The following is a 27,989-nucleotide window of genomic DNA, read 5'->3' as shown; positions in this document are numbered from 1 at the left end:
CAGGCCATCCCTGCATCTTGTCCACTGACATGGGTCAGAAACAGTGCCGCAAGATACAGCACTTCCACAGCAAGGCCACTTAATTAAATCAGCGACCCCCCCCCCCTCCGTCACCTCATGCAGAAAGGGAGAAGACGGGGAGAAATCCCTATGGGCTGCGTCAAAATTTTTCTTACACATACTACCTCACCCCCCCCAGCCCCCCACCCATTTCACCTCATGCATCACAACATCATCCATATACAACCACTCTCCATTCACCCCTGTCTTCTGTCCTCTCCAGTCCTTCCTCAATAGACATTTCCCTCTTCCCCTAAAGTGTTGTGTGATGTAGGTATCTGGAGATGAACACAAAGAGAAGACTGTACAAAGGGTGATTGTGCCCACAGCAATTTAAAAGGGGCAGAAAGAAAACACCTAAATATGTTTGAGATAGATTAGTTAAAATAGTATTGTGGGAGTTATGAGGAAAGATAAAAATGAGAAATGTAGAGATAAAGGAGAGGGGGTTGGAAAGAAAGCCGGCATATAAAATTGATCAAAGAATACTGGGATGATTTGGGTATATTGAAAGAAAGACTAATAAAAAGAGTGTGGAAGGTGGAGTTGGATGGAGTAAATTTGAGGGGAAGGTAGAGAACGAGGTGGATAGACAGAGTGAAAGGGGTATTGGGTACAAGATCTGTCAAGGAAGGGGGAAGGGAGAGGGCAAGAAATAGGCATACATGGAAAGTGGTTGCAAATGGGTAAGAGATTTCTTCATGCCTCTTAAATTCTCAAAAGGATGATGAGAGAGGGTTGCCATATAATAAAGTAGTGATGGTAAACCAACTTTAGCTCTCAGCCCCTACTGTAGATGTGCTGTGTCTTGCTGCATTGCTACTGAACTAAGCAGTGGGCAGAGGATAGGGAGGATCTTTCATCCACAAGGAGGTAAGGCAGAAAGGACAATAAATGAGCTTTGGGATGGGTGGAGGGTGGGTATTTACCTTACCTAGTTGTATCTTATGGGAAGGGGAGCTATGCTCATGGTGTCCCATCTTTGTATCTTGCAGTGTCTAGTTTGTTCTTAAATTTGTGTATAGTTTTTGCACACGCTATTGTTTTATCCAGTTTGTTCCAGATATCCACCACTCTGTGTGGTGAAAGGGCCTTTTGATATATGTATGTATATGGTCTGCATTAGAGTAGAAGGAATATCAAGGCCACATTCATTCAATGAATTAGATCTTAAAGTTTAGGAAATTAAATATTTGCTCTTCATATGGTGGGTTGTCAGTAAGCCTGAATTTTTTGTCTATGATTTTAGATTGAAAACTGAAGTTGTTGGTGTGGTTCAAAGCCTTTGTCAAGATGTATCAGGAGAAGTGCGTGCCAACATGTGTGCCCAGCTAGCTCCAGTGGCAAGGGGTTTGGGCCTTGATTCAACAAAGACTCACATCTTGCCTGAGTTGGTTGATCTGTGTGCAGATGAAGAGACCAATGTGAGGCTGGCAGGGATCCATACTGTGGTGCACATCATTCCACTTCTGGATGATGGTTTGTATATGCAGATCAGATTTTATTTTAATAATATTAACCAATTTTGCAAAGAGTAATTCATTGGTTATCATACTGAAAATTGTAACATGTAGATAGATTCTGCATGTATAATGTATGCATCTATATTCAGATATAAAATTACATAACATTGGATAAAGTGATAGTGAAGGTAAAGGGTGCAGCAATAAATCTTAAAGTTAGAGTCGGTGGGCTTGGTGAAAGACTTTATAATGATATACGCCCCTTGGTTGCATTTGTGAAACAAGGTAATTCACATTGAAGGATATATGAATGATTTTGTGATTTTTTAACAGAAACTCGCGTGGGAACAATTGTACCTTTGGTGAAAAAAATATGTGAGAGAGCAATGAAAGTTGAAGATGCTACTTTACCAGTTACCACTCACCTCCTTGGTCAACTTTGTCATGGTCTCCATGGTAAGTTCACTAAATAGTGAAGTTGATCATTTCAGTAGGACCACACAGTTATATGATTTTGTATACAATATGAAATGTACAAGGGGAGAAGGTGGCAGTAAGTTGAAGGTTAGTTTCAAAGGAGAGAGGTAAGAGGAAGTGGAGAACTTCAAATATTTAAGATCACATGTAAATAGGGATGGAGGAGTTGGGGTGGAAGTAACTTGCAGGGTAAAAGGAGTAAGTAAGTGTCTGGAGGGAATGAAAAGGGTCATGAGAAACACAGGCATCACTAAAAATCTTGGGTAAGTCCCAAGATTTTTTGCGGTGGGTGTAGGTATCTGGGGATGAATGCAAAAGAACTGTTATGCATTTTATCTTATGTTTTAGTGTCAAATATGTGGAATGACCTTTCCCCCTTGTAAGGGAATGGCCAATACAAAGCATATACCCACCGATCCTATGCACATCCAAAACACATTTGATGCCCCTTCTATATTAGCTCCTTTTGGATAAAGAGTTGTCCCTGTTCCCTGCCCATTGCTTGGGTCCAAAGTAATGTAGCACAACACAGCACCATTTAGAACATAAACTACATATTTGATTTTTGTCAATTTTGAAATCAGTGACGCTTTTTCAAGAACCAGTGGATGTGCTGTGTCATTCTGTGTTGCTTCTGACCTGGGTGGTGGGCAGGAGATAGGGATGACCCTTCATATACGAGGAGCTAAGATGAGAGGGAAACAAATGGGTTGTGGATGGAAGTGGAATTGGGTGGGGATGGGTGCATACCTTGGCTTGATACCTCCTCCTATATAAAGGCAAAGAGACCCTTGGTATAGATAGAGTTCATTGACAAACTGGTGAGGCTACAACTATGAATTACTGTGTTTGATTTCTTTTCTTTTATATTTTTCTTTTTCAAATAGATGACTTCACAGAGGAACAGAAGCAGTGGTTTCTCAACTTCTATTGCACTACAGCCAAAATGGGTTTGCCAGATGGCAAGAAATCAGAGCTTCCAGTAAGACTAACACAATTTTTTAATTTGCTTTGATAGTGTATAACTGATCCATAATTATTTTTCAACTTCCTTAAGATATGTAATGTTATAATTTGACAGAAAATATGTCTCACTTTACAAAGATGGTTATGATATATGTGTGTCCTACATAAGAAAAGATATTGTTGAAAATAGATTTAGATTTTATTATCTCCTAATGAAAATAATTCCTTTTGTAAGATGCCAGACTTAGTGGCTGAGGTTAGGAGTGGCGACTTTGAAGCTGAATGTAGACAACAATGCGCTTTTAACTTGCCGGGAATGATTGTTTTTGTTGGAGGATCAAAGATCTACAGGACATCGCTTCATTCAACATTTTGTAGTATGGTTGCTGACCCATCAAACCATGTGCGTGCTACAGTTGCGGCTTCTTTCCATCAGGTAAGCCATCATATCACATAAGTAAATGTCCCATAATTTTTCCTATATTTCCTTTTTAGTGTCTTGAAAAAGGCCTAAGAGAAATCCTTCCATAAAGGTTGGTGAAAATAAGAAGAATTGTATATCTTACTGGGGTATTGGGTGCATGTTATGGTTTAGTATTAATGCATGATGCTGTGTTGTATGGAAGGGAGTGAGTGGGGATGGTAGGGTTAGGGAGTGAATATGCGTGAATGATATTTTGACGCAGCCCAAAGGGATTTCTCCTTGTCTTCTTTTCTTCTGTATGAGGGGATGGAGATGGGGGTCACTGAATAAATAAAGTGGCTTTGCTGTGGATGTGCTGTGTCTTGCTGTATTGCTTCTGACCCAGGGAAGTGGGCAAGATACAGGAATAAGTGGTCATTCAGGAGGAGCCAAGAAAAGAGGGAGGGAGGGCTGGTGAATGGGAGTGGAGTATGTGAGGATGAAATGGAAGGGAATGGATTTATGCCTTTGATTTTGGCTACCTCCCTTGTAAGGGGGAAAAAGCCCTTGGTAAGGAAGCTCGCTGGCTGAGCGGGTTAGGGCGTCGTTACTTGCGCCGAAGGTCGAGGGGATGGCGGTTCGAATCCTGCCACTAGCAAAGTTGAACCAAGGGCATGGTTCATTAAATTCCACGCTACAAAGCCCTCTATGAGGGGCACCGTCCTAGCCTTCTGACAGGGGGGAGTTTGTGACGTTAAACCATAAAAGAAAAAAAAAAAAAAAAAAAAAATATATATATATATATATATATATATATATATATATTATATATATATATATATATATATATATATATATATATGTATATATGTGTGTATGTATATGGACATCAGGATCAGGCAGCCTACAATGAGCAGGAGTATTTGACTTGTATTGAAGAAGTTAAATGAGTGCTTAGAAAGTTTTGGGAGTATTAGATAGGAGGAAAATTGGTCAGAGTGAACACCATGTGAGGATGGAGCCTTGTTAAAAATACAACATTCTGCTTGTTGAAGCTTTCTCAAGTACACAGATGCAGAATATATCTTTTAAGCTATTTATATATCTTGGACTACATGAGGAAGGGACACTAGGACAGGGTATCACAGAAGGTGTCATTTAAAGTTGTTTTATCTACAGGGATTTAATTAATTAAAGAGGGTGGAATATTGAACATGTGTCTGTTTTGTTCTCTAGTATTTGAACTTTGAATTATTGCTGCTTCTAGACCTTTTTGTATTTTAAATGAAGGGGAAACTTGTTAAGGGCAGTCAGACACTTTTAAGTGAGTTGTAGAGCTTGTGTTCGAGATGAAATACCTGAGAAGTATGGTAGGGGTTACTAGGCTGGATAGAGTGAGAAACCTGGAGGTGAGGAGGTGAGTGGGGATGGGAAGGGAGTTGGGAGATAGGGTTGATAAAAGAGTTTTGGGATGGTTTGGACACATGGAAAGAAAGTAAAGAAAGATTAGTAAAAGAGGTGTGGAAGGCAGAGGTGGAAGGAGTGAGCATGAGGGGGCGACCAAGAATGAGGTGGATGGATGGGGGTAAAAAGGGCATTGAGAAAGAAGGGAATGTCTGTTAAGGAAGGAAGGGAGAAGAAAGAAGATAGGGATGAGTGGAGAATGGCTGTATATTGATGATGCATGGAAGGGAGTGGGTGGGGGATGGGGGGTTAAGGAGTATGTGTGAATGGTATTTTGATGCAGCCTGAAGAGATTTCCCTCCATCTTCTCTTTTTCTGCATGAGGGGACAGAGAGGGGTTGTTGTTGAATAAATCAAGTGGCCTTGCTGTGGATGTGCTGTGTCTTGCTACATTGCTTTTGACCCAGAGGAATGGATGAGATGCAAAGATGACCTGTCATCCAGGAGGAGCCAAAAAAAGAGGGAGGGAGGGGTGGTGAATTGGAGTGGAGAATGTAGCCTTTGACCTTGGCTACCTCCCATGTAAGGGGGAAGAGGCCATTGGTATATGTATGTATGTTATATATAGTAGAGCTTGTGCTTGGGCTGGGAACAGTGTAATGATTAGAGTGGTATGGGAGGTAGATGTGAGGGTGATGTGATGAGCAAGGGATTGGAGATAGTTATTGAGAGCGGAAGTAGAAGGTGACCCAATTTTTTGCTGATGACATTAGGCTTATGGCTGGGTCAGAGGAGGATCAAAGGCACTTGGTGACAGAGTTTGGGAAGGTATATGATAGAAGAAAGTTGCAAACAATGTTAAAAAGTAAGGTGATGATGTATACAAGGGATGAGGTATATGTATGTATTCTTTTGTTCATGCAACTTGAAGTTTGACTAGTAATGAATATTATGCTCTGATTCCACAGTTGTGTACTTTAGTCGGCAGTGAGGTGGGTCTGTTAAAGGATGGACTTCTTCAGCTCTTGAGATCAGAAAGTCTGGAGATTTTGACTGCACTAACCCCTCACTTACCACAGATTCTAACAACCATGGCACATCACAATGTAATCGTGCCATCAATGCCGGTAAGTCCTCTTGATTTTATTCCAAAGTTATGTTGTATAGAAAAAGAAATAGAATTTATATGATTTTTGTATTTATATATATTCTATCAATCTTTTGGCTACATCCCTTATAAGGGGGAAAAAAGACTGGTATGTGTATGTATGTATCAATCTTTATGTATATTAAAACTTCTGTCCAGGTAAATGAACTAGTTGAGATAGTTGGAGCAGTGAAACAAGGAGAAGAAACTGTGAGTGTTACCAGTAACTGGAGACTTCATGCTGATACTCTCACCAAATTTGCATCTCTAGCTCAATGCCTCCCCCAGCAGATGATCTTCACAGATTTAGTTCCTCTTATGATAATCAGGATGCATGCATCTGTAAGTATATCATGTAACACCTTGTTCCTTAAGGTAGGAAGCACAAAGGAAGAGCCTAAATGTGTCTTGAGATGAAGTCTTTCAGAAATATGTTGGGAGCTACAAAGATGGAATGGTTTGGACGCATGGAAAGAATGAGTGGAGAAAGACTAGTAAAAGAGGTATGGAAGGTAGATGTGGAGGGAGTGAACATGAGGGGGCAACCTAGGATGAGATGGATGGATGAGGTGAAAGGGGCTTTGGGGAAGAGGGGAATGTCTGTTGAGGAAGGACGGGAGAGGGCAGAAGACGGGTGAATGGAGAATGGTTGTATATGGATGATATTGTGATGCATGAGGTGGAATAGGTGAGGGGATGGGGGGTGAGGTAGTATGTGTGGGAAAAATTTGATGCAGCCCGAAGGGATTTCTCCCCGTCTTTTCCTTTTCTGCATGAGGGGATGGAGAGGGGGGGTCGTCGATTTAATGAAGCGGCCTTGCTGTGGATGTGCTGTCTTGTGACACTGCCTCTGACCCAGGGCAGTGGACAAGATGCAGGGATGACCCGTCATCCAGGAGGGTGGAGGGGAGTGGAGTGTATTAGGGATGGAATGGGTGGGAATAGTTTTTATGCCTTTTTCTTTTTGGCTACCTCCCTTATATGGGGGAAAAAGCCTTGGTATATGTATGTATGTATGTACAAAGATGGATTGAGTGAGAAATGTGAAGTATGCCAGAAAGTGGTGTTGGAAAAAGAGCTGGGATGGGATGGGCATGTAGGAAAAATTAGTGAAAAAGAAAATGTAAAAAAAAGAAGACTAAAAAAGAGTGGAAGGTGGAGATGTATGTAGTATAGTCGAGAGGTAGACTCAGAATGAGGTGAATGAACAGGGTGAAAGGTGTCAAGCAGGGAAGGGAGAGGGCAAAAGTTAATTGTGAGTGAAGAGTGTTTGTGAATGGATAATGAAATGACATAATGCGAAAGGATTTCTTTTTGTCTGCTTTGTAATTTCTCAAATGGATGAGGGCAGATGGTGTAACTATTTTATGAAGCAGTGGAGGTAAGCCAGCTTCAGCTTTTGGGACCTGTTCTGGAGGTGCTATATCTTGCTGCATTGCCTCTGACCCAAGTAGTGGGTTGATGGCAGGTAGTGATGCCAAAAAAAAAAAAAAAAAAAAAATCAGTTTTTTTTTAACGTTTATTTATTTATTTATTTATTTATTTATTTTTTTTACACTGCCAAAGTTGCTCATATATTAATATTGAGTATATAAAAATAGGTGCAACTTTGGCAGTATTTTTTTTTTTTTTTTTTTTTTTTTATTATTATGGATGTGAAATAGGTGAAAAGCAGGTTTATATTTTGACCTGTTCACCCACCTTATTAAGGAGAAATGGTCTTTTGGAGTAAGTGTGGAATTGGGATGCTTGCTTGTGGGGTTATTTAGTGTCACTAGTTGGGCACAAGATCAGAGTAGAGGTGCAAAACCTGTTGGCAGAAACCAGTTTTGTAGTAAGGGCTTACTACATTAAGTTCACTGCTTCAAAAAGTCATCCATAAGGTGGCACCATTAGCCCTCTCAGAGAGGGGAAGTTCATAACATTAAACTGTATCATATATGTAGGCACCTTTCATTCATCAATACACTGGCCCCTTGTAATTTATGGGTGTTAGGTTCCTGGAAAGAATGAGTGAAGAAAGATTAATAAGTGTGGAAGGCAGAAGTGGAAGGAGTGAGCATGAGGGGACGACTGAGGATAAGATGGATAGACGTGGTAAAAGGGGCACTGAGGAAAGGAGAAGGCAGAAGATAAGCGTGAGTGGAGAATGGTTGTGTATGGATGATAGTGTGATACATGGAAGGGAGTGGGTTGGGGATAGTTGCTAGGGAATGGTTATGTATGAGTGATATTTTGACACAACCTGAAGGGATCTCTCCCTCTCTACAATGTTACTGCATGAGGGGATGGAGAGGGGCTAGTCACTGCTTAAATGAATATATATATATATACACGCACATATGCATAAATGGAATCTTTGTCTTTAAGTTCAACATCAGTTGTTTTTTGTAAGTCACTCAGTTTCACAGGTATGAATTTTTGAGTGTTTTTTAAGCAAATTTCTCTTTCAGCGGCCAATTCCATGTCGTGTTGCAGCTGCTAGAACTCTACTTATATTTCTTCATCATCTGTCAGATTCAGAACATAGGGAGCATATTTGTCAAACACTTGTAACAGGTGGAGTAACAGTTTACTTTTAAATTTAAGAAATAATAAGAGTAGTGGTCATACACAAAATATATTAGATTAAAATAATGTAATCTATTTCTCATACTTTCTTATCCCTTTTCAGAATTTTGTGAAGGTTCAAGTTGTCATAAGAGGATGTTGTTTCTTAGTGTTTGCACCATTGTTCTAGAATTATTTTCCAAAGGATTCTTTAAGAAACATTTCTTCCAGCCTCTTTTATCTCTTCATGGTAAGCATTTTGTTTTTCAGATGTATTTACACTGGACAGCCTTGCTGGATATTATAATAAGAATTTAAGAATCAAATACAAATAATATTCATATATTTCTCTTCAGCTGATAGAGTTGCCAACATTCGTTTAAAAGTAGTGATGATTTTACCCCAAATGAAGGCAACACTCACCTTACCAGAAGATAAAACAAGGCTTCAGGTTAGTTATCTTTGATAAAGTTTTGTCACAGTATAGACTAGCATAGATTATTAGGCATAAAATTGGAATTTGCTGTGATATATAGGATACTTTTATTTCTATTAATTTTAGTAATTTATTCAATCGTTTATTTATTCTATTTTTGTAGGAACTGGAGACAGTTGTTGGAAGTTTATTAATGAATGAGGGAGATCGAGATGTTTCAGCTGGGATTTCCAATATAATAACACAGCTGGATAAGATTGAAGTATGCCACTCACAGGTAGGAAATTACATACATACAAATACATACATATACCAAAGGCTTTCTTCCCCCTTATAAGGGAGGTAGCCAAAAAACAAAGATATAAATAAACCACTCCCATCCATTCCATCCCTATCACACTCCACTGCCCTCCAACCACATTCCTCCCTCTTATCTAGGCACCTCCTGGATGACAGGTCATCCCTGCATCTTGTCCACTGCCCTGGGTCAGAAGCAGTGTCGCAAGACACAGCACATCCACAGCAAGGCTGCTTCATTAAATCGGCGACCTTAGTATTTACCTCTTGCACCACCCCATCCATGTATAAATTCAACAGCCAGGGTGACATAACACATCCCTGATGAAGTCCCACCTTTACCTCAAACCACTCACTCTCTCCATTTCTAATCCTGACAACACACTCTACTACTCTCGTAAAAACTCTTGACAGCTCCTAAAAGCTTTCCTCCTATCCCATATATCTGTAATACCTCCCTCAGTGCATTCCTGTCTACCCTGTCATAAGCCTTTTCCAGATCCATAAAAGCCCAAAAAATACCAAAGGCTTTTTTTCCCCTTATAAGGGAGGTAGCCAAAAAACAAAGGCATAAAAACCACTCCCACCCATTCCTAACATACTCCACTCCCATCTACCCTCTTCCCTCCCTATTATCTTGGCACCTCCTGGATGACAGGTCATCCCTGCATCTTGTCCATTGCCCTGGGTCAGAAGCAGTGCCACAAGACACAGCACATCCACAGCAAGACTGCTTCATTAAATTGGTGACTCCTCCGCCCCCTCATGCAGAAAAGAAGACAGGGAGAAACCCCTTTGGGCTATGTCAATTTATTTCTCACACATACTCCCTCACCCCCCATCCCCCACCCACTCCACCTCATGCATCACAGCATCATCCATACACAACCATTCTCCATTCATCCCTATCTACTGTCCTCTCACGTCCTTCCTCAACAGACATTCCCCTCTTTCCCAATGCCCCTTTTACACCATCCATCCATCTCATCCTAGGTCGACCCCTCATGTTCACTCCTACCACTTCTGCCTTCCACACCTCTTTTACTAGTCGTTGTTCACTCATTCTGGAAATTACATACATATGTTACTTAAAATGATTGTGAAAATACTTGTAATTGATGTGAGAAAAAAAAGTACAATATAGCTTTATCAATTTTTTTTTGTGTAATCAGACAACTGCACTTAGTCGAGGAGAAGGCGACGGAGCAGAACAGAGGTCAGAAAGTCATGTGGAAGGAAATGTTAAGGAAGTTAAGTCACCCATAGGTAAGTTTTTGTATGTAAAAATAAATTAATCTTTTAGGGTAATTGTACCTCTGTTTTGTGAGTATTTATATATCCATTCTTTACATATGTTAGATTAACAAAAGGCAGTAATTTGTATAAAGCTGTTGGACAGAACCAAAGATTTTGTGACATATTTTTTGGATGTGCTTTTGGGATATTAATGTATGTAGCCCCATTGTTTTCTTAAAATATGTTTAATTTCTTACACCAGAAATTAATTAAGGAAAAAAATTGTTGGACCAAATATTACATTTCTTTTGTAGAAGCTGTGTATCTTGTAAGTGGTGATCTGCATGTAGATTCATGGATTTGTACTTATATAGATGGATTTGGAGATGGTTAAAGAAAATGGAAGAGAAGCCAGTTGTTGTTTCCTGAGGCGTAAGTGGGTAAACGAGGATGCTGGCATTTGCATCCTGATTATATTTTGTAGTTGTAGCTGAGTGACCCCCAAAACCTGTGAACTAGCTTGATCATATTTTCTGTGTTTATTATTACTCAAAGTGAAAGAGAACAAGTAAATTGGCAGTGACTTTATATTTTATAATGTGAGTATTATTAAATCATCGTACATCAGGCATTCAATGCTGCATGCGAGAATTTGTCTTGTATTGAAGAGGTTAATCCTTCCTCTGACCCTGCCACAAGTGCAGTGTTGTCAGGAAACAACCACTGGCTCACTTCCCACATTTCTCCATTTTCTTTAACAATCTCCAGTCCCCTACCCATTGCCCTCTTCTTTTTCTCCTGCACCACACCATCCATGTACACATTGAACAGCCATGGTGACATGACACATCCCAGTTGCAGTCCCTCGTTTATCTCAGACCAGTCACTTTCTCCATTTCCAACTCACACAGGCTCTACTACTCTCATAAAGACTCTTGACTGCCCTTAACAGCTTTCCCCAATACTATATATCTGCAAGACCTCCCACAGTGTCTTCCTGTCTACCCTTTCATAAGCCTTTTCCAAGTCCAATAAGACTTTAAAAAAAATCCTTACCTTTTGCTTAAACTTTCCCACATATCTGCCTTACCAAAAATCTGATCCACACAACTACTACTGTTTCTAAACCCATACTGTTTCTCACCAATTACTTCCTCTGTTCCTCTCCTAATCCTCTTAATTAAACCCCTCCTATATGCCTTCCCAACAACACTAAAAAATTTGGTCCCTCTGAAACTACTACACTCACATTTGTCCCCTTTTCCATTGTAAAGCAAAACTATACAGGCACTCCTCCAGTCCTTCAGCACTCTACCCTCCCTTAGACACACATTAAACAACCTCATTAGCCAGTCCACTATTACTGTACCTCTTCTTCAGACACTCCACATGACATCCATCTAACCCAGGTGCTTTACCTTTTCTCATCATTTTCAAAACTACTTGCACCTCATCTTATCATATCTTATTTCTCCTCCATTTTCCTCTCCTGTCACTATCATTCATCCACATTCCAAAAATACTCTGCCTATCTTCCATTTACTGCCTCTTCTGTTAACATCTGTCTGCTCCTTTTACCTTTTCTTCTCTACTTGACTCACCTCCCCTTCCTCTCTTAACTTCCTCCCAAAACATCTTTTTATTACCTTAACCACTTCACTACGGGCCAAAATCTCGCGGGCAGCATTAGCTGCCAGACATACGATGTTTCGTCATAATACTCGCATCATAAAAAATAGTCACTGCTTATATCGATCGTTCTCTCTTTCACCCGTGAATTTTGATAACCATAGAAAATGTGATGAAGACAGTTTAGAGAGTATGTCATGCAGGGGCAACTACAGTAAATATAATCAAGACGCCGATATGGCAGCCTTGCGTATCCACTTGCTCCTCATGCCGCCTACGTAGGCGGCACCGTATGGAAGGGGTTAAACAAAATGTGGGTTCTTCATGATTATATTTTTATTACTTTTAAAATTTTCTGTCATACTCTCCCATTTTTGCCTCCTTTGTTATCATTATTATTATTATTATAAATATTATTTATTTATTATCATTACTTTTTTACCTCTCATTTGTTAATCTTATCCTAGTTTGCAACCAGTCCCTGTATGCTTGCTTCTTCTCTTCTACTACCTTCACTTCATCATCCCACCACATGCTATCCTTCCTTCTATTCCCTCCCATCCTCCTTGTTCCACATACCCTCTTTGCACACCTTGTCACTCCCTCCTTGAGACACTCCATTACTCCTGTACTCCTACCTCTACTATGTCCTTCACCTCCCACACTTCACTCAGTTTCTCCTTGTATTTCTGCTCCTTTTCCTTCTTATTTATAAAGTTTATTCTAAGCACCTCTCTACCTTCTGTCTTTTCCTCTTTCTCCACCTATCCTCCACTCTCAACTTACCTTCCACCAAAAAATAATCTGATATTCCCCCACTCTCTCCCCTAAGAACATGGACATCCAGAACTCTTCCTACTCTTCTCCTGGATACCACTACATAGTCCATTAATGCCTTATCAACCACCCTTCCATCCACCACCCTCTCCCATGTGTACTTATGCTTGACTCTTTTTGTAACTGCTGTGTTAGCTATCATCAATTCTCTAAACACATTTCCACTTTTAACTCTCCACTATGACTTTTACCTGGTACCCCCACAATTCCCAACCACTCTGTCTATTAGTTCATTCCCTATACTAGCATTGAAATCTCCCAGAACCATTATATTGACATTCCTCCCAAAACTCTCTATGCACTCATTTAAATCTGTCAAAAAAGCCTTTCTTTCCTCTGCACGTTCCTCACTACCAGGCCCATATGCACTTACAAAGAACCATATCTCTCTTCCCAGTTTCACCTTCATCCACATTAACCTTGAAGAAACCTTCCACTCCACCACATGCTTACCTATCTCCTCACTTACTAGTAGAGCCACCCCTTCCCTCCCTTGTCCTCTCCTCACTCCTGACACCCTCCCCACTACACTCCCAAACTCAAAATCACCCCTCCCTTTCAACTTAGTTTCACTTAATACCAACACATCCATCTTCCTTCTCACAAACATACTGCCTATCTCTTCCCTTTTACTCTCATCTGTACCACACCCACGCACATTAAAAGACCCAAATCTTAGGGTTCTGTTTGGAAAACTCTTCTCATACCTTCTTTTGTCTTGACTTCTTGTAGGAATACCCTGAGGGTTACAGGGAGCAGGATGCCTAGTCCCATCACTCAGTCCCATTTTAGCTGCCTTTATGACCCAAGTGGGAAGACTCGGTGGCTGTATTCTCTCTTCCTTCTACCACAGGGGACAGAGGTGAAAATGGAAATATATACTAAAAGTAGTGCAGGACACTATTAAGAGGGGGGACAGCACAATGGAGGGACAGTTGCAGTACAATAAAGTACCATAATTTCCTCTAACATAAACAAAATGATGTGTGGCTCTGGTCTGTAGGGTGCCCATATAGTCCCTAAAGTATTGGCTGCATGTTATTTCGCAAATTATACTGCACAATAACATGCAGCCAATACCCTAAATGGGTAGTAATTGTAATATTTTTATTTGTAATTTAAATTATATGCAATGATTATTTTATTAATTTTCACACTTATTGCTTTGATCCTTCATGTACTATAGGCTCAGGCATGAAAACAACAGATAGGAAGCCAACTGCTAGAAGTTCTTACCGGCATAGTTCTGGACTTGGTTCCAGCCATGTGGCTTCCTACATCGCTGAACGCCGCCGCAGTGGTTCTCATGCGCCTAAACAACCACCAGATGAACATACTTTGCTCCGGTAAGCACAATAGGTTATATTTGGAAAATTTAGTCATATTTCTATAAATGTGATTTATGTCATGTAAATAAGATTTCAATATCAGATATACACATGTACATACGTAACAAAATGCCTTTACCCCCTTACAAGGGGTTTGGCTAATTCAAAGCATACACTCAACCTACACTCATCCCACAAACATCCAATACCATACGTCATCTCTCCCATCTTAATGCCTCATAGAGGGTCATCCCTGTTCTCTGCCTCACCACTCAGGTCAAAGGCAATGCAGAAAGACACAGTGCTTCAACAGCAAGGCCTGACAGCTGAAACTAATTTACCCTCCACCACTACATTGTATGATGACAACCCCCCCCCCCCCCCCGCACATACACTGCACCCCTTATTCACTTAAAATATGTAATTTATGGAGCAAACAAGAAACCATCCCTTCACTCAGTGTCATTTCTTGATCCATTTACAACCACTTTCCATTCACGCCATTCACTTGTTATCTGAAGTAGTAAATTATCTAAGGTATTTGTTAAGGATGAAACTGCACTTGTCTGATTTGATGAAAGACAAGCAGGTAATGACTGAGTGTGAAAGGGTGTGTGAGTGAAGAAAGCTACTAGTGAATGTGGACAAAAAGTCAAGTGATGAGAAAATGAAAATGAATGTGAAAGATGAGAGCTGGAAGAAGTGGATAGTTTTTAAGTAGTTGGAGTTGCATGTGCCATTGATTAGAAGAGCGAGTGTGGAGGTGAATGATGATGATAATGATAATTACACTGACTGGAAACCCACATCCCCACAGTACAGTAGTTGGCAACATTTTTGGGCCCCCCAATAGATCTCTCTAGAAAGAAACTTTGGACTGTTTTCTGTGTTATATTTGTGTAGAAACTTTCTATGTCATCTGCTGAAAGAAGTAGGAGAACAGTCACTGGGTGAAAGAAGTTGGAGGAGGAGAACAGTCACTGGTTGATACCCCTCCATACATGAAAAGATGGAAGAAATACAGTTGAAGTTGACAGAGAGGGATCTCAGGACTAGTTGGGAAACTGAATGTCATCCCCTTGGGGCTGCACCTCCAGATAGAGGTGACTGGATTGATGGGTTTCAAAAGTGGGTAACAAGGGAATGATTCTGTCTGCAGTCCATCTTGCAGGACCACCACAAGCTATCCCTAGAGGTGAATTATAGAGTAAGGGAGAGCAAGTAAATATATGGGTGGAATGATGAGTGTTTTGAGATGTAGGTATTAGGGAATGCATGCAAAGAAAAAGTTATATGAAGTAAAAAAGGGTCTTGATGTTTTTGAGAATAAGTGTTTGAGAAAAATAGATGTTACAAGAATAGAGTAAGAAATAGGAAGGTGAGGGAGAGAATGAAGGTGAATTTTTTGAAAGAGTGCTGAGGTAGTTTGAGCATAAAGAAAGAATAAATGAAGAATGACAAAGTGATTGCAGAAAGTAGAAATGGGTGGAGTGAGCTTGAGAAGAAGACTGAAAAATAAGGTGGATGAATGGGGAGAAGAAGGCTTTGGATACACAGAAAATGTATGGCAAGCAGGATTGAGAGAGTGAATGAAATGCAAGGAGATTGTGAATGAATGAAGGGTTGATATAGCCTACATGTTCTCATCTATGGAGTCACCATATGATGAAGTAGTAGGGTTAAATCAGATGCAGCTGTCAGGCCCATACTGTGAAAGAGCTGTGCCTAGCTCCATTGCTTTTGACCCAAACAATGGTTGGGAGAGGCAGGGATGACCCTTCAACTATGAGGTACTAAGATCTGACCCAACCACCCTATTTATGATGGAGAAAAGACCTTGGTGTGTATGTGTGTGTGTGTGTATTTACCTAATTGTAGTGCACAGGAAAAAAACAACACTCATTGGGTCCTATCTCCCACTCTCCAGTTGATCATACCTAGCCTCAAAATCATTAATAGTTCCAACTTAATCTATATCCTTGATTTCCAATTTATCATATTTAGAATTGAATTCATATATTGTTTAAGCTTGGGCTATATCATCTTATAAGTTATTCCAAGCATTTATACATCTATATAGTAAACTGTATTTCTTCACATCCTTTAGACGTGTCTGTGTCTGTGTGTGCCTATGGCTGTGTCTTTATGTACATACATACATATAGATATATGTACTTACAAACACACACACATATATGATAGCTTATATATCATTAATTAAAATTAGTTTAGCATACAAGGGTGGTGGATGGGAGTGGAATAGGTGAGAGTGGAATGGATGGTAGTGGACGAATATCTTTGACCCGGCTACCTCCCTTATAAGGGGGAAGAAGCCTTTGGTGTATAGATAGATAGATAGTTTGGCATAATAACAATGATAGAATTTCAGATTTAGCCAGGAAGAATAGGTTGGTGTTGTAATGGCAGGGCCATCTTCTTAAAACACATCTCTAGGTGGAGGGTGTAAGATGCTTAGGACATTGGTTGGATACAAGCATCCTTCAGGGGTTCATCTTCCTCTCATAAACTCATTGTTGCCACTTGAAGGTGCAGTTTGTCAACACTAAGACAAAGGTTATGGTGGTATCCAAGAGTGGAGGGCACGAGGTGAAATACAGTTGTATGGGGAGAAAATAGAGTAGGCAAAATGGAATGGAAGGCAGATATCTGGGAATTAGAACATGAAAGTGGAAGACAGGAGAAAGAGATAAATCATGTAGTGAAGGAGTGAGAAAAGGTAGGAAGTGCCCTGGGAGATGAAAGGATGTCAGTGGATGTATTTGTCAGTAGTTGTTCTGAATTGTTTGTAGAAGTAAAACTTGAGAGAGAAGCCATGTAGAAGTAGTGGAAATTGGAATTTGCATTTTGCCTCTGGGGATGGTATCACACCAAAGAGGTAGAAATGGAGAGACTTATGGAGGGTAGCAGGAACAAGGAACAGTAGAAGTTGAAAGTGACCCAACATTCTTTTTTTTTTAATGGGAAATGGTCTCTACTCATAAAAGTATGGTCCATGATTCTTGTCTATAGAAGTGTCACTAGAAGCCCAAAAAAATTTATTACATAAAATGTATGCAGCCTGTACCCAATATAGGAGGCAGTGGAATTGAGGTGATTGAGGTCTAGGTATGTACTAAATATTACAAAATTAGAAACAAAGGATTTGTGAAGGTGATTGCATTAGTATAGATGGGAGGTGCATACATCTGTATGAATGTGTAGTGATGTCATATAGGTATCAGGTGATATGGTGACATCACTGACTGTGAGGACAAATCAGAAGTCAGTGTGACCTAGTAAAGGGCTCAACCTGGGTTAGCTGACACCATTGGAGGAGAATGGCAGCAATCTGGTGTGAACCATGAAGGAGAAAGGATGTGTTGCATTGCATTATTTAACAAAGGGATAGGGTACAGATGATTGGATTGGGAGAAATACAGATGATTGGATTGGAAGAAAGAGCAGAGCAAGCCAATCTGAGGTGATATACTCGTGTTATGAGAATGAATGGATATCCTTGTGATTTTGGAAGTGAGACCAAAGGGTACACTAAGGAAGAAGTGGACAGATGGAGTGAATGAAGCTGTAGGATCTCATGGTGAGGCTATCAAACAAGTGAAAATATATGTGAATGGCGGAGTTGGAGAAAAAATTAATAAACTAAGGCAGCAACCTGTTCCATGAGAGGAAAGGGTGCCCCAGGAATGAGGTGCAATCTTTATATATCCAGTGGGAAAAAGAATGAAAGGGATGCTCATGATGGCAATGAAAGAAGTGATAATTTTCCTATCTTATGTCTAATATTATTTTGCAGGTAACAGCTGACTGGATGAGAACATTTTCTTTTTTGTTGGAATCTGTATGTTTTATGTATTAGTGTAATTAGTTCTTTATATTTTATTTTGTCTTGCATTATTGTTTTGTAGTTTGTCAATGCTGGAATGTGGGCCATGATGAAAATTATGTTTCTTGTATGACTGGTGGGTGAGCATTATATTTGTGTAGGAAGGTTTGTATATCATTGTGTTTTTTATTTCATTTATGTTAAGTTATTTTATGTTGATTGTGTTTTATTTGATGTAGGGGTGTTTTTTTTGGACTGTAACTATCCACTTTGCAGAATAGGGAACTGCTGACCTTTAGAAAAAAAAATAGATGTTTGGACTACTGGAACAGTCTGGTGTTGTGATTTCTGTTTGTTTAGTTTTAGCATTTTGTATGTATTCATGCTTTGGATTTATGGCAAAGCATTGATGTGTGGGCAAGAGTAGTTTGTAGCATCTATGATGTATCAGAGCCTGGATTTATTTTTTAGTTGGTGGCCAGTATTATGAGTAGCTGCTGGCTTGATATTCTCCATATATACATTATATATATATTTATATTTGTACATTATATATATATGTGTATGTATACATGTATATATATATATATATATATATATATATATATTATATATATATATATATACACATATGTATACATTTATATATACATTTATATATATATATATACATATATAAATCATATATACTATATATATATATAAATCATATATACAATATATATATATATATAAATTATATATACAATATATATACACACACATATATATATACATATATATATAAATTATATATATATATATATATATATATACATACATATATCATATATATAATATATATACAGTTTATATATATATATATATATATATATATTTAAGATTATTTCAGACAAATGAGAGAGAAAGTGGGTGGGGAAGGGCAAACGAAGATGTGTTAGGAATAGAGTTTATTGCCCTAACGTTGCGACCAACTTGGTCTTCTTCAGAGGACCAAGTTGATCGCAACGTTAGGGCAATAAACTCTATTCCTAACACATCTTCGTTTGCCCTTCCCCACCCACTTTCTCTCTCATATATATATATATATATATATATATATATATATATATATATATATATATATACACACAAAATAATTGTTGGCTTGAACTTCACTAAGTAGAAAACCTCTTGCAGCCCCACATTTGGTGACAATGCTCTTCAGGAGCTCCCACAGATCTCTCTGGGAAGAAACTTTTGATTCTTGTCTGTGTTGTATTAGTGTTGGATTCTTTTTGTGTCTGGATGAAAGTGGTAGGAAAAGGAGGAGCAATCACAGGTTGCCAGCTCTCCATATATGAAAAGGTGTAAGAAATACAGTTGAAGTTGAAATAGAGAGAGGTCTTGGCCCAGTCAAGGCTGCACCTCCTCATGGAGGTGAGGTAGTTGATGGGCTTTGTAAATGGGAGCTTTGCTCATTGTCTATCTTGAAGGACCACCACATGCAGGTACCTTTCATTGGTCCCTGCCTATGCATACATATATATATATATATATATATATATATATATATATATATATATATATATATATGTATATATATATGCATATATATATATATATATATATATATATATATATATATACATACATACATACATACATACATACATACATACATATACCAAGGGCTTTTTCCCCCTTACAAGGGAGGTAGCCAAAAAACAAAGGCATAAAAATCATTCCCACCCATTCCATCCCCAATACACTCCACTCCCCTCCACCCTCTACCCTTCCTCTTATCTTGGCACCTCCTGGATGATGGGTCATCCCTGTATCTTGTCTACTGTCCTGGGTGAGAAGCAGTGTTGCAAGACACAGCACACCCACAGCAAGGCCGCTTCATTAAATCAGCAACACCCCCCCCCCTCTCTGTCACTCCCTCCACATCTACCTTCCATACCTTTTTTACTAGTCTTTCTTCACTCATTCTTTCCATTTGTCCAAACCATCCCAATACTCTTTCATCCACCCTATCTCTCAACTCCGTTACCATCCCCGTTCTCCTCCTCACCTCCTCATTTCTCCCTCTATCCAGCCTAGTAACCCCTTTCACATTTCTCAGACACCTCATCTCGAACACATTGAAACTCCTTCTCTCTTCTTCTCTTATGTTCCATGTTTCTGCCCCATACAGTGCTGTTGGCACAATCACTCCTTCATACAATCTCCTCTAAGCATCCATTCCCAAATGTCTATTCCTCATTACACTTGTAATCTACCAAGACATTTACTTGCTTCTCTCAATCTACATTCTACCTCCACCTCCACCCTTTCCTGCCACATTCACACCCAAGTATCTAAAACTATCCACTTCTTCCGGTCACTCTCCCTTAATGCTCACTTCCAGTCTGCTGCCACTTTCACCCCTGGTACAGCTACACAGAAAACTATCGTTAGTAGGGGTGTCGAAACATTCGCTAATGAACATAACCTTATGATACCGAAGGGTTGGTATTTCTGGGGTTCGAATTGTTCGAATTCCTTTCTGAATGAATATGAATCGAATAATAGTTCCGGAGTTCATATGGATTCACTATGACATAATAATCTTATTTCCGATGGAGACTTCAACTTGTCTCAAATAGTTTCGTTGTTTTGTGTCAAAATGATTAGCGTGATTTACTAACGATAGTTTTCTGTGCAGCTGTACATCTCATTACCTTGCTTATACCGACATTTATCTTCAACTTCCTTCTTTCACACTCTCCCATGTATGTGTATATACGTGTGTGTGTGTGTGTGTATATATATATATATATATATATATATATATACATATATGTATATATATATTTGTATATATATGTATATATATATATATATAATATATATATATATATATATATATATATATATATATATATATATATTACACACAGGAACCCACAGTCGGAGAAAGAATAAACTTCGAATAAAGAAAAATCCTATATTTCGGCTATCAACTGTAGTACTTTCCTGAAGAGGGCTACAGTTGATAGCCGAAATATAGGATTTTTCTTTATTCGAAGTTTATTCTTTCTCCGACTGTGGGTTCCTGTGTGTAATTTACAAATGTGCTACTACATTTCTGTTTAGAAATATATATATATATATATATATATATATATATATATATATACATATTTATATATATATATATGTTATATATATATATATATATATATATATGTATATATATGTAGGAGAAATAAGAAAATATGAGGTGGAAGTAGCTCTAAAAGTGATGAGTTTAGAAAGCTATGCAATAGGAGAAAGTTGAAGGTAAATGTATGTAAAAGTAAGGTGATGAGATGTACAAGGGGAGAGCATGGCAGTAAGTTGGAAGTCAAGGAGAGAAGCTGGATGAAATGAGTAGCTCTAGGTATTTGGGGTCACATGTAACAAGAAAGGGAGGAATGGAGGTGGGGGTAAATTGTAGATTGAGTGAAGCAAGTAAATGTCTTGGGGGATTAAAAAGTGGTATGAGAAATACACAACTGGGAATGGAAGCAAAGAGGAGATTGTATGAAGGGGTAATTGTGACGATGACATTGTATGGGGCAGAGACTTGGAATTTAAGAGAACCTGAGAGGAAAAGTTTAAATATGTTTGAGATGAAATGTCTGAGAAGTATGTTAGGGGTTACTAGGTTGGATAGAGTGAGAAACGAGGAGGTAAAGAGGAGAGTGGGAGTGTAAAAGGAGATGGCAGATAGGGCTGATGAAAGATTATTGGGATGGACTTGATACATAGAAAGAATGATGAAAGGTTAGTAAAAGAGATAGGGAAGACTGAGGTAGAGAGGGTGAACTTGAGACAACCAAGAATGAGATGGATGGATGGGGTGAAAGGGGTTTTGAGCAAGGGAGAAGGTAGGCGAGAGGGATGAGTGAAAAATGACTGTATGGATGATACTATTATGCAAGGAAGGAATAAATGGGGAATGGAAGTAGGGGGTGCTTATATGTGAATGATGATGGAGCCTTAAGGGATTTCTCCCCATCTTCTCTTTTTTTCCATGAGGGAATGGAGAGGGGTCATCACTGATTAAGTGAAGTAGTCTTGCTTTGAATGTGCTGTGTCTTGCTGCATTATGTTTGACCCAGGGCAGTAGGCAGATGTAGGGATGACCTGTCATCCATGAGGAGCTGAGATGGAAAGGGTGGTGGAGGGGAGTGTAATGGGTGGGAATAGTTATGTGCCTTTGACTTAGTTACTTAGTTACCTCCTGTATAAGAGGGGAAAAGCTCTTGGTATATATATATATATATATATATATATATATATATATATAAAGCACAGTTATATGTATATATATATAAATCACAGTCATTCCCCTAGTGTGTGTGTATATATATATATATATATATATATATATATATATATATATATATATATAACATAAGCACATGTGTGAATATATATGTTCACATGCATGTTTATGTTGTATATAAATACTAGTGTCATGTAGAATGATGAAGGGAGGAACTGTTATGGTGGATTAGCCAGTGAAGTTGTGTAATGTGTGCATAAGGAAGGGGAATGTGCTAAACAACTGGAGGAGTGCTTGTGTTCACTTTACAAAGGAAAAGTAGACAAATATGATTGTGTTAGTTTTAGAGGGATCAGTCTGTTATGTGTATTTGGAAAAAGCATATGGTAGGGTGGTAATTGAGAGAGTTATAAGTAGTAGGGGAATAGAGGGAGTAGTTGGAGAGGAACAGTGTGGGTTTAGGAAAGATAGAGGTTCTGTAGACCAAATATTTGTATCAAGGCAGATCTGTGAGTTTTCTTTTGTGTGTGTGTAGACATGGATCTGGAGTTCAAAGCTTATGACAGAGTTGACAGAAAAGTATTGTAGGAGGCATTGCAGATGTAAGAGATAGAGGAAAAGTTGTTAAGGGTAGTCAGAAGTTTTTATGTATGTAGTAAAGTTTGTATTTGGATAGGAAAAGGTGAAAATTATTGGAATGAGGTGAAGGTGGAACTGCATCAGGGTTGTGTAATATTACCATGGTTGCTCACTGTATACATAGATAGGGTGGTGAGTGAGATATATGCAAAGATGCCAGGTTTGGAGCTAGTAAATGAGAATGGAGGGAAATAAGAATTGAAACAATTGGTGCTTGTGGAGGACAATGTGAATGTGGCCAAGTCAGAAGATAGACTGGAGTAGTTGGTGTCAAAGTTTGGGAGGGTGTGTGAGAGGAGGAAGCTGAAAGTAAGTGTGAGCAAAAGTGAAGTGTTGAGATGTAACAGTGGGTTGGAGGTGGGTTCCAAGGACAAGTGGCTGGAGGAAGTAGAGAGCTTTTAAGTATTTGGGGTTTCTTGTAGCGAGGAATGGAGGAGTGGAGGTGGAGCTACAATGTAAGGGAAGCAAGTATTTAGGAGAATGAGAAATATCATGAAGAATAGATATCTGGGGATGAGCACAAAGAGGTGATTGTATGAGGGAGTGATAATTGCCCATACAACTGTATATAGCAGAGACTTATGATTTAAAGGAAACAGAAAGAGTGTAAATATGTTTGAGATGAAGTGTTTAAGAAATATGGTAAGGGGTCACAAGGATGGATACAGTGAGAAGTGTGGAAATGAGGCAGAGTAAGGGTGTTTGAAGAAAGCATCTAATAAGATAGAACAATGTTGAAGTGGTTTCAGCAATGGAAAAAAATGAATGAGAATTGACTTAGAAAGTGTGGAAAACATAAGTAAATAGACTGAGCCTGAGAGGAAGACAAAGGATGAGATGGATAGGTGGATTAAAAAAAAAGTGGGTTCACATGTTATTTAATTGGTCATGGAAGAGAGAGTGCAACAGTTTTTAAGAATGCATGGAGTGAGATTGTGAATGGATAAATGGATAGCACAACCCAAATGGATGTTCCATGCATCTGTTCTACAGAAGAGATGTGAGTGTGTGTGTGTATGTGTGTACACATATGCATGTGAATACCATAATGGTGAAGCAGTGGAGGTAAACCAGCTCCAACCATCACTCCATTATATGGATGAGATATGTGTCACTGTGCTATTTGACCCAAGCAATGTGGCAGAGGACTGGTGACCCTTGAGCCTGAGGTGCTGAGATGGGAAGGGTAGTGTGGGTTAGTCTTTTGGTGTGGGTGTTGCTTTGACCCAGCCTCCCTCCTTGTAATGGTATTAGAAGTCACTGATATATACATTGAATTATGGACATATTAAGAATACATCTCTCATGCAAAATGAAAACCTAATGTGCTTGGAAGTAACTCAGATCATGCACTTTATATCTTATATTTTTTCATAGATATGCTCATCTCCGATGTGTGTATATTTTTGAATTATCATTCTGTTCATGTTCAAACATGCATCTCTTACATGTTCATGTATTTCATATTCAAGCTTTCAATAGAGATAAAAAAATGAAGATGTGTTTGTAAGACTATATGCATGCATTGGGTGCATGCCTTGTGGGCTGACCAGATGGTTTGATAAATTCCAGAGGTGATGGTTCGTCGAACACTAACGAAGCTGAACCCTCGCCTTGGGATTTTGAGGATGATGATGATATTGATTTGGATGATCTTGTGGATGAGGTACTACTTCTGAGTCCTGATGAGGACGATGTTAGTACATCATCTTTGGGTAAGTCAGGCTCCTGGGACAGTCGGCGAGATCGTTTTCACAGGGATGGAAGGAGTGCTTCAGCATCCCAGGTAAGAGACAAGGCACCAAATCGGCGAGGTCGTGATGCCGCTGCTGCATCTATCAAACGAGAGCTCTCCTTCCAAGACCGGAGCTCCAGCAGTGGTCGACATTCACATTCAAGAGAAAGCTCATCTTTTCTGCGGGAAATTCGTGAAGCCAACATGTCCACCAAAGACCTGTTTTGGTTGAAGACATCAAGACCAAAATGGCGAAGGAAAGTAGCCTCTGCTGACACAAGTCCTGAAATGCCAAGGAGGGGACCTTTTGGTCGTGGGCGTGACGGACGAGGTAGCCTGTCTGACACAGAAGAACCAGATTTTATTGTATATGAGCACCCACGACGCAGAGGCTTAGGTGAGGATGATGAGCAAGGAAAGCCTCTCAATACTGATTTTAATCGAGACAACTACTTTACAGAAGAAAATCTTCCTAGCAGCCCCTATGGCATAAACACTTGGCCTCCACAGCATGTGAGGCACCGTCACCATAGTGCCAATGACCAAGAGGAACCTAACCCAACTTCATATTCAGGTGGACATAGTAGTAGTAGAAATGCCACCACTACAATGGCTTCCACACATTATGACACCCTTCATCCAGTTCACCCAACTAAGCGCAACTCACCCTCAAGCCCACATCAAGAAGATGTTCCCACCTGCTCCTCACTACGGGATCCTGCCAACCAACGAAGTCGGGATGATGGACGCCGTGATCTTTTCACTGGGAGCAGAACAAGAGAAGGCTTCACACACGAAGATGGGGAGATGGGAGGTGTGCGTAGTTACCCCAGTCCACACTCATACCACCATTCCGCCATGCTTCCACCCCCATCATCACGTAGCAGTAGTGGCCTCAGCCATGCTTATTCATCACAGTCTCTTCCCTCACAGTTTTCTTATGATTTCACAGAGGACTACTTGACTTCTTTTATTTATCCAGAACCTTACAGTCCTGACCCATACCAAGCAGCAGCAGCTGCAGCAGCAGCAGCAGCCGAACGGTATGCAGCAGACCCTTACCAGCGTGAGTTGCATCCTTCATTAATGCGCATGGACCCGTATGAACGGGATTCACGCATGTGTGATATTCGTCGAGATTATGATGGTAGCAGTGTGTATGAAGCTGCAGCTCGAGTAGGGATGATGGGCATGGATTCGCACTCTTGTCACTTCTTAGATTCTGCTGAGTTAGCCCCTTGGTCCTCACCCCCTGCATACCCAATAGGGCCCTTAGGAGCATCTTGGTTACGCCATGGACTGCCACAGTATCCAATGGCTCGGATTCCTCCATGTCTCATTCCCACACCATATTCTCGTCCTGCTATTCGACCCCACCATCCTGGGGGACCAGTTTCTTCACCCCCTTGGCGCCTTACTCATCATAACTCTCTCCCCAGCATGTCAGCCCTCGACCCCACAACCGACGAGTTCCTTGTTGATGCAGGGATTCGGATTGATGAATCAGTGATGCGAAGTCGCCTGCCCACCCCTCAGGCTTCAGGAGGCGGAGTTCCACGTTGGCGGCCCCACGATCGACCCACTTCACTTATTCCTCTTGGTCTTGAAGGTAGGCCAAAGATGGATGGAGGATCTACTGATGGTAAGACACATATACCTGTAGGTACAGCAGGATCCAGAATTAGGCCTCCTACTAATATAGGGTCCTTTGGTCGGTCTTTAGCATCTACGTCAGGGGCATCAACATTCAATCGTGCTCACAGTGTTGATACATCATCAGGAGGCTCTAGACGTCCAGGGTCTGCAGGTTCATCGGCATCTCGTTTGAGGCCACCGTCATCCATATCTTCTACTTCACGCCCAACACGCCCAGTATCTACTCTGGCCACGTCCTCCCCATCGGCACGAGTTCCTGGTGTATCATCCAGGGCAAAATCACTTAGCCACGAGAATTTGAGGACATCTCCCTCACGCTTAGCTCTCCCTGCTTCACCCAAAGAGTCTCCTAGAGCATCACCCAATTCTTCAAGAGCTTCATCTCCTCACACGTCTTCCCCTGAAACAGAGGGTAGATCGCGGAGTCTGGGCGTGAGTGGATCCAGACTACGTCAGCCACAAGTTCATCCTCCACGTGTCAGTGCAGCATCAAGAACACGACCAAGTAGTTGTAGCTCCTCTCCTGGTGGGTCACGGTGTTCTTCTCCTGGTCTAGATGGACCAATGACCAGCAGCATGGGTAGCTCCCCACGTGGCTCAAGAAGTAGAGGGGGTAGTGCCTCTTCCTCCCCAGCATCATCCAGATGTTCCTCACCAGGTGGAGAAGAAGGTCCACGGTATATGAGCCGTTCCACTCCACTTCGTTCTTCCACTCCACGGAGCTCTACTACAGGACCACGTCGTGGCTCAGCCTCAGCCCCTAATACCTTATCAAGAACCTCTCGCCGTCCCACCCCATCAAGTAACAGCAGCTCCAGCTCCTCTATTTCCCATACCCCCACCACTCCACCATCACCAGCACCATCTCCTAGAACACCAAGATCCTCCTCTTCAACTTCCTCTCCTGGTGCAGGTGCCCGTGGTAGAGGAAGTAGTCGCTTGCCTATTCCTACTTCCAAGAATTAGGTTTATCCCATGTCATTGTGACAACACTAAATATTTCCAAGTGGCCTGGTAAATGTCATGCATGATTGGTGCAGTCTTATCATCCAAGCAAAATGTCTAGCAGAAGCAGCATAATGCAGAATATTGTAATCATTTTGTTTGCAGCAGTAATGTGCAGAGATGAACCGTGGGAATGTTTGTTGTAGGACATAAAAGTTCATTTTGTCTTGTGTAGATATGGTGTGAATTCTAGAGGGACATGGTGGAGCAGGCAAAGGTAAGCATAAACCCTCACAGATAGCCAACCACTTAACCATGTGGAAGTGCATGTGGTCCCACACTCTCTATATACCATTCCAAGCTCCTCCCTATGTCCTCTTGAAGGAATACTGCACTTATTGTACCTTGCATCCACCCTGTAGCCATACAGTACAGTATAGTGTATATTTTATCCATACTTAGATATTAGAGTAATCATGCTTTATACAAAAAAATGTATGCCATGTACTTTATAGTAGCATAAATGCCCTTCCATGCACACTCTTTCCTGAGTACAATATTATACGGATTTATATGTAACTGCATTTGTTCATACCATTGCATAGAAAGACTTACAACCACAGATGCATACATGTAGTTA

General features: G+C 40.2%; 1 protein-coding gene across 7 annotated transcripts in view; it reads left to right on the top strand.

Annotated features, from left to right (window-relative positions):
- Positions 1-27,989, top strand: part of LOC143022060 (uncharacterized) — a 65,227-nt gene that overhangs the window by 13,197 nt on the left and 24,041 nt on the right. For 3 of the 7 annotated variants that reach the window (XM_076180003.1, XM_076180001.1, XM_076180002.1), the window contains exons 6-19: positions 1,310-1,539; positions 1,857-1,979; positions 2,888-2,982; positions 3,202-3,402; positions 5,742-5,900; positions 6,080-6,262; positions 8,374-8,479; positions 8,595-8,720; positions 8,827-8,921; positions 9,070-9,183; positions 10,376-10,469; positions 14,092-14,251; positions 24,586-26,357; positions 26,472-27,989. The exon at positions 26,472-27,989 is cut by the window's right edge and continues 1,174 nt beyond it. In XM_076180003.1, the coding sequence (XP_076036118.1) occupies positions 1,310-1,539; positions 1,857-1,979; positions 2,888-2,982; positions 3,202-3,402; positions 5,742-5,900; positions 6,080-6,262; positions 8,374-8,479; positions 8,595-8,720; positions 8,827-8,921; positions 9,070-9,183; positions 10,376-10,469; positions 14,092-14,251; positions 24,586-26,357; positions 26,472-27,370 (4,357 nt within the window). In that variant the 3' untranslated portion in view covers positions 27,371-27,989. Of the gene's footprint in view, positions 1-1,309; positions 1,540-1,856; positions 1,980-2,887; positions 2,983-3,201; positions 3,403-5,741; positions 5,901-6,079; positions 6,263-8,373; positions 8,480-8,594; positions 8,721-8,826; positions 8,922-9,069; positions 9,184-10,375; positions 10,470-14,091; positions 14,252-24,585; positions 26,391-26,471 lie in introns of all 7 variants that reach the window. The other 4 variants (XM_076180007.1, XM_076180004.1, XM_076180006.1 and 1 more) reach the window with 2 other exon arrangements.

The sequence above is a fragment of the Oratosquilla oratoria genome, chromosome 43 (genome assembly GCF_046742065.1).
Source record: "Oratosquilla oratoria isolate Oo_2021 chromosome 43, ASM4674206v1, whole genome shotgun sequence".
Lineage (NCBI taxonomy): Eukaryota > Metazoa > Arthropoda > Malacostraca > Stomatopoda > Squillidae > Oratosquilla > Oratosquilla oratoria.
This window is presented reverse-complemented; position numbering and strand designations above follow the sequence as displayed.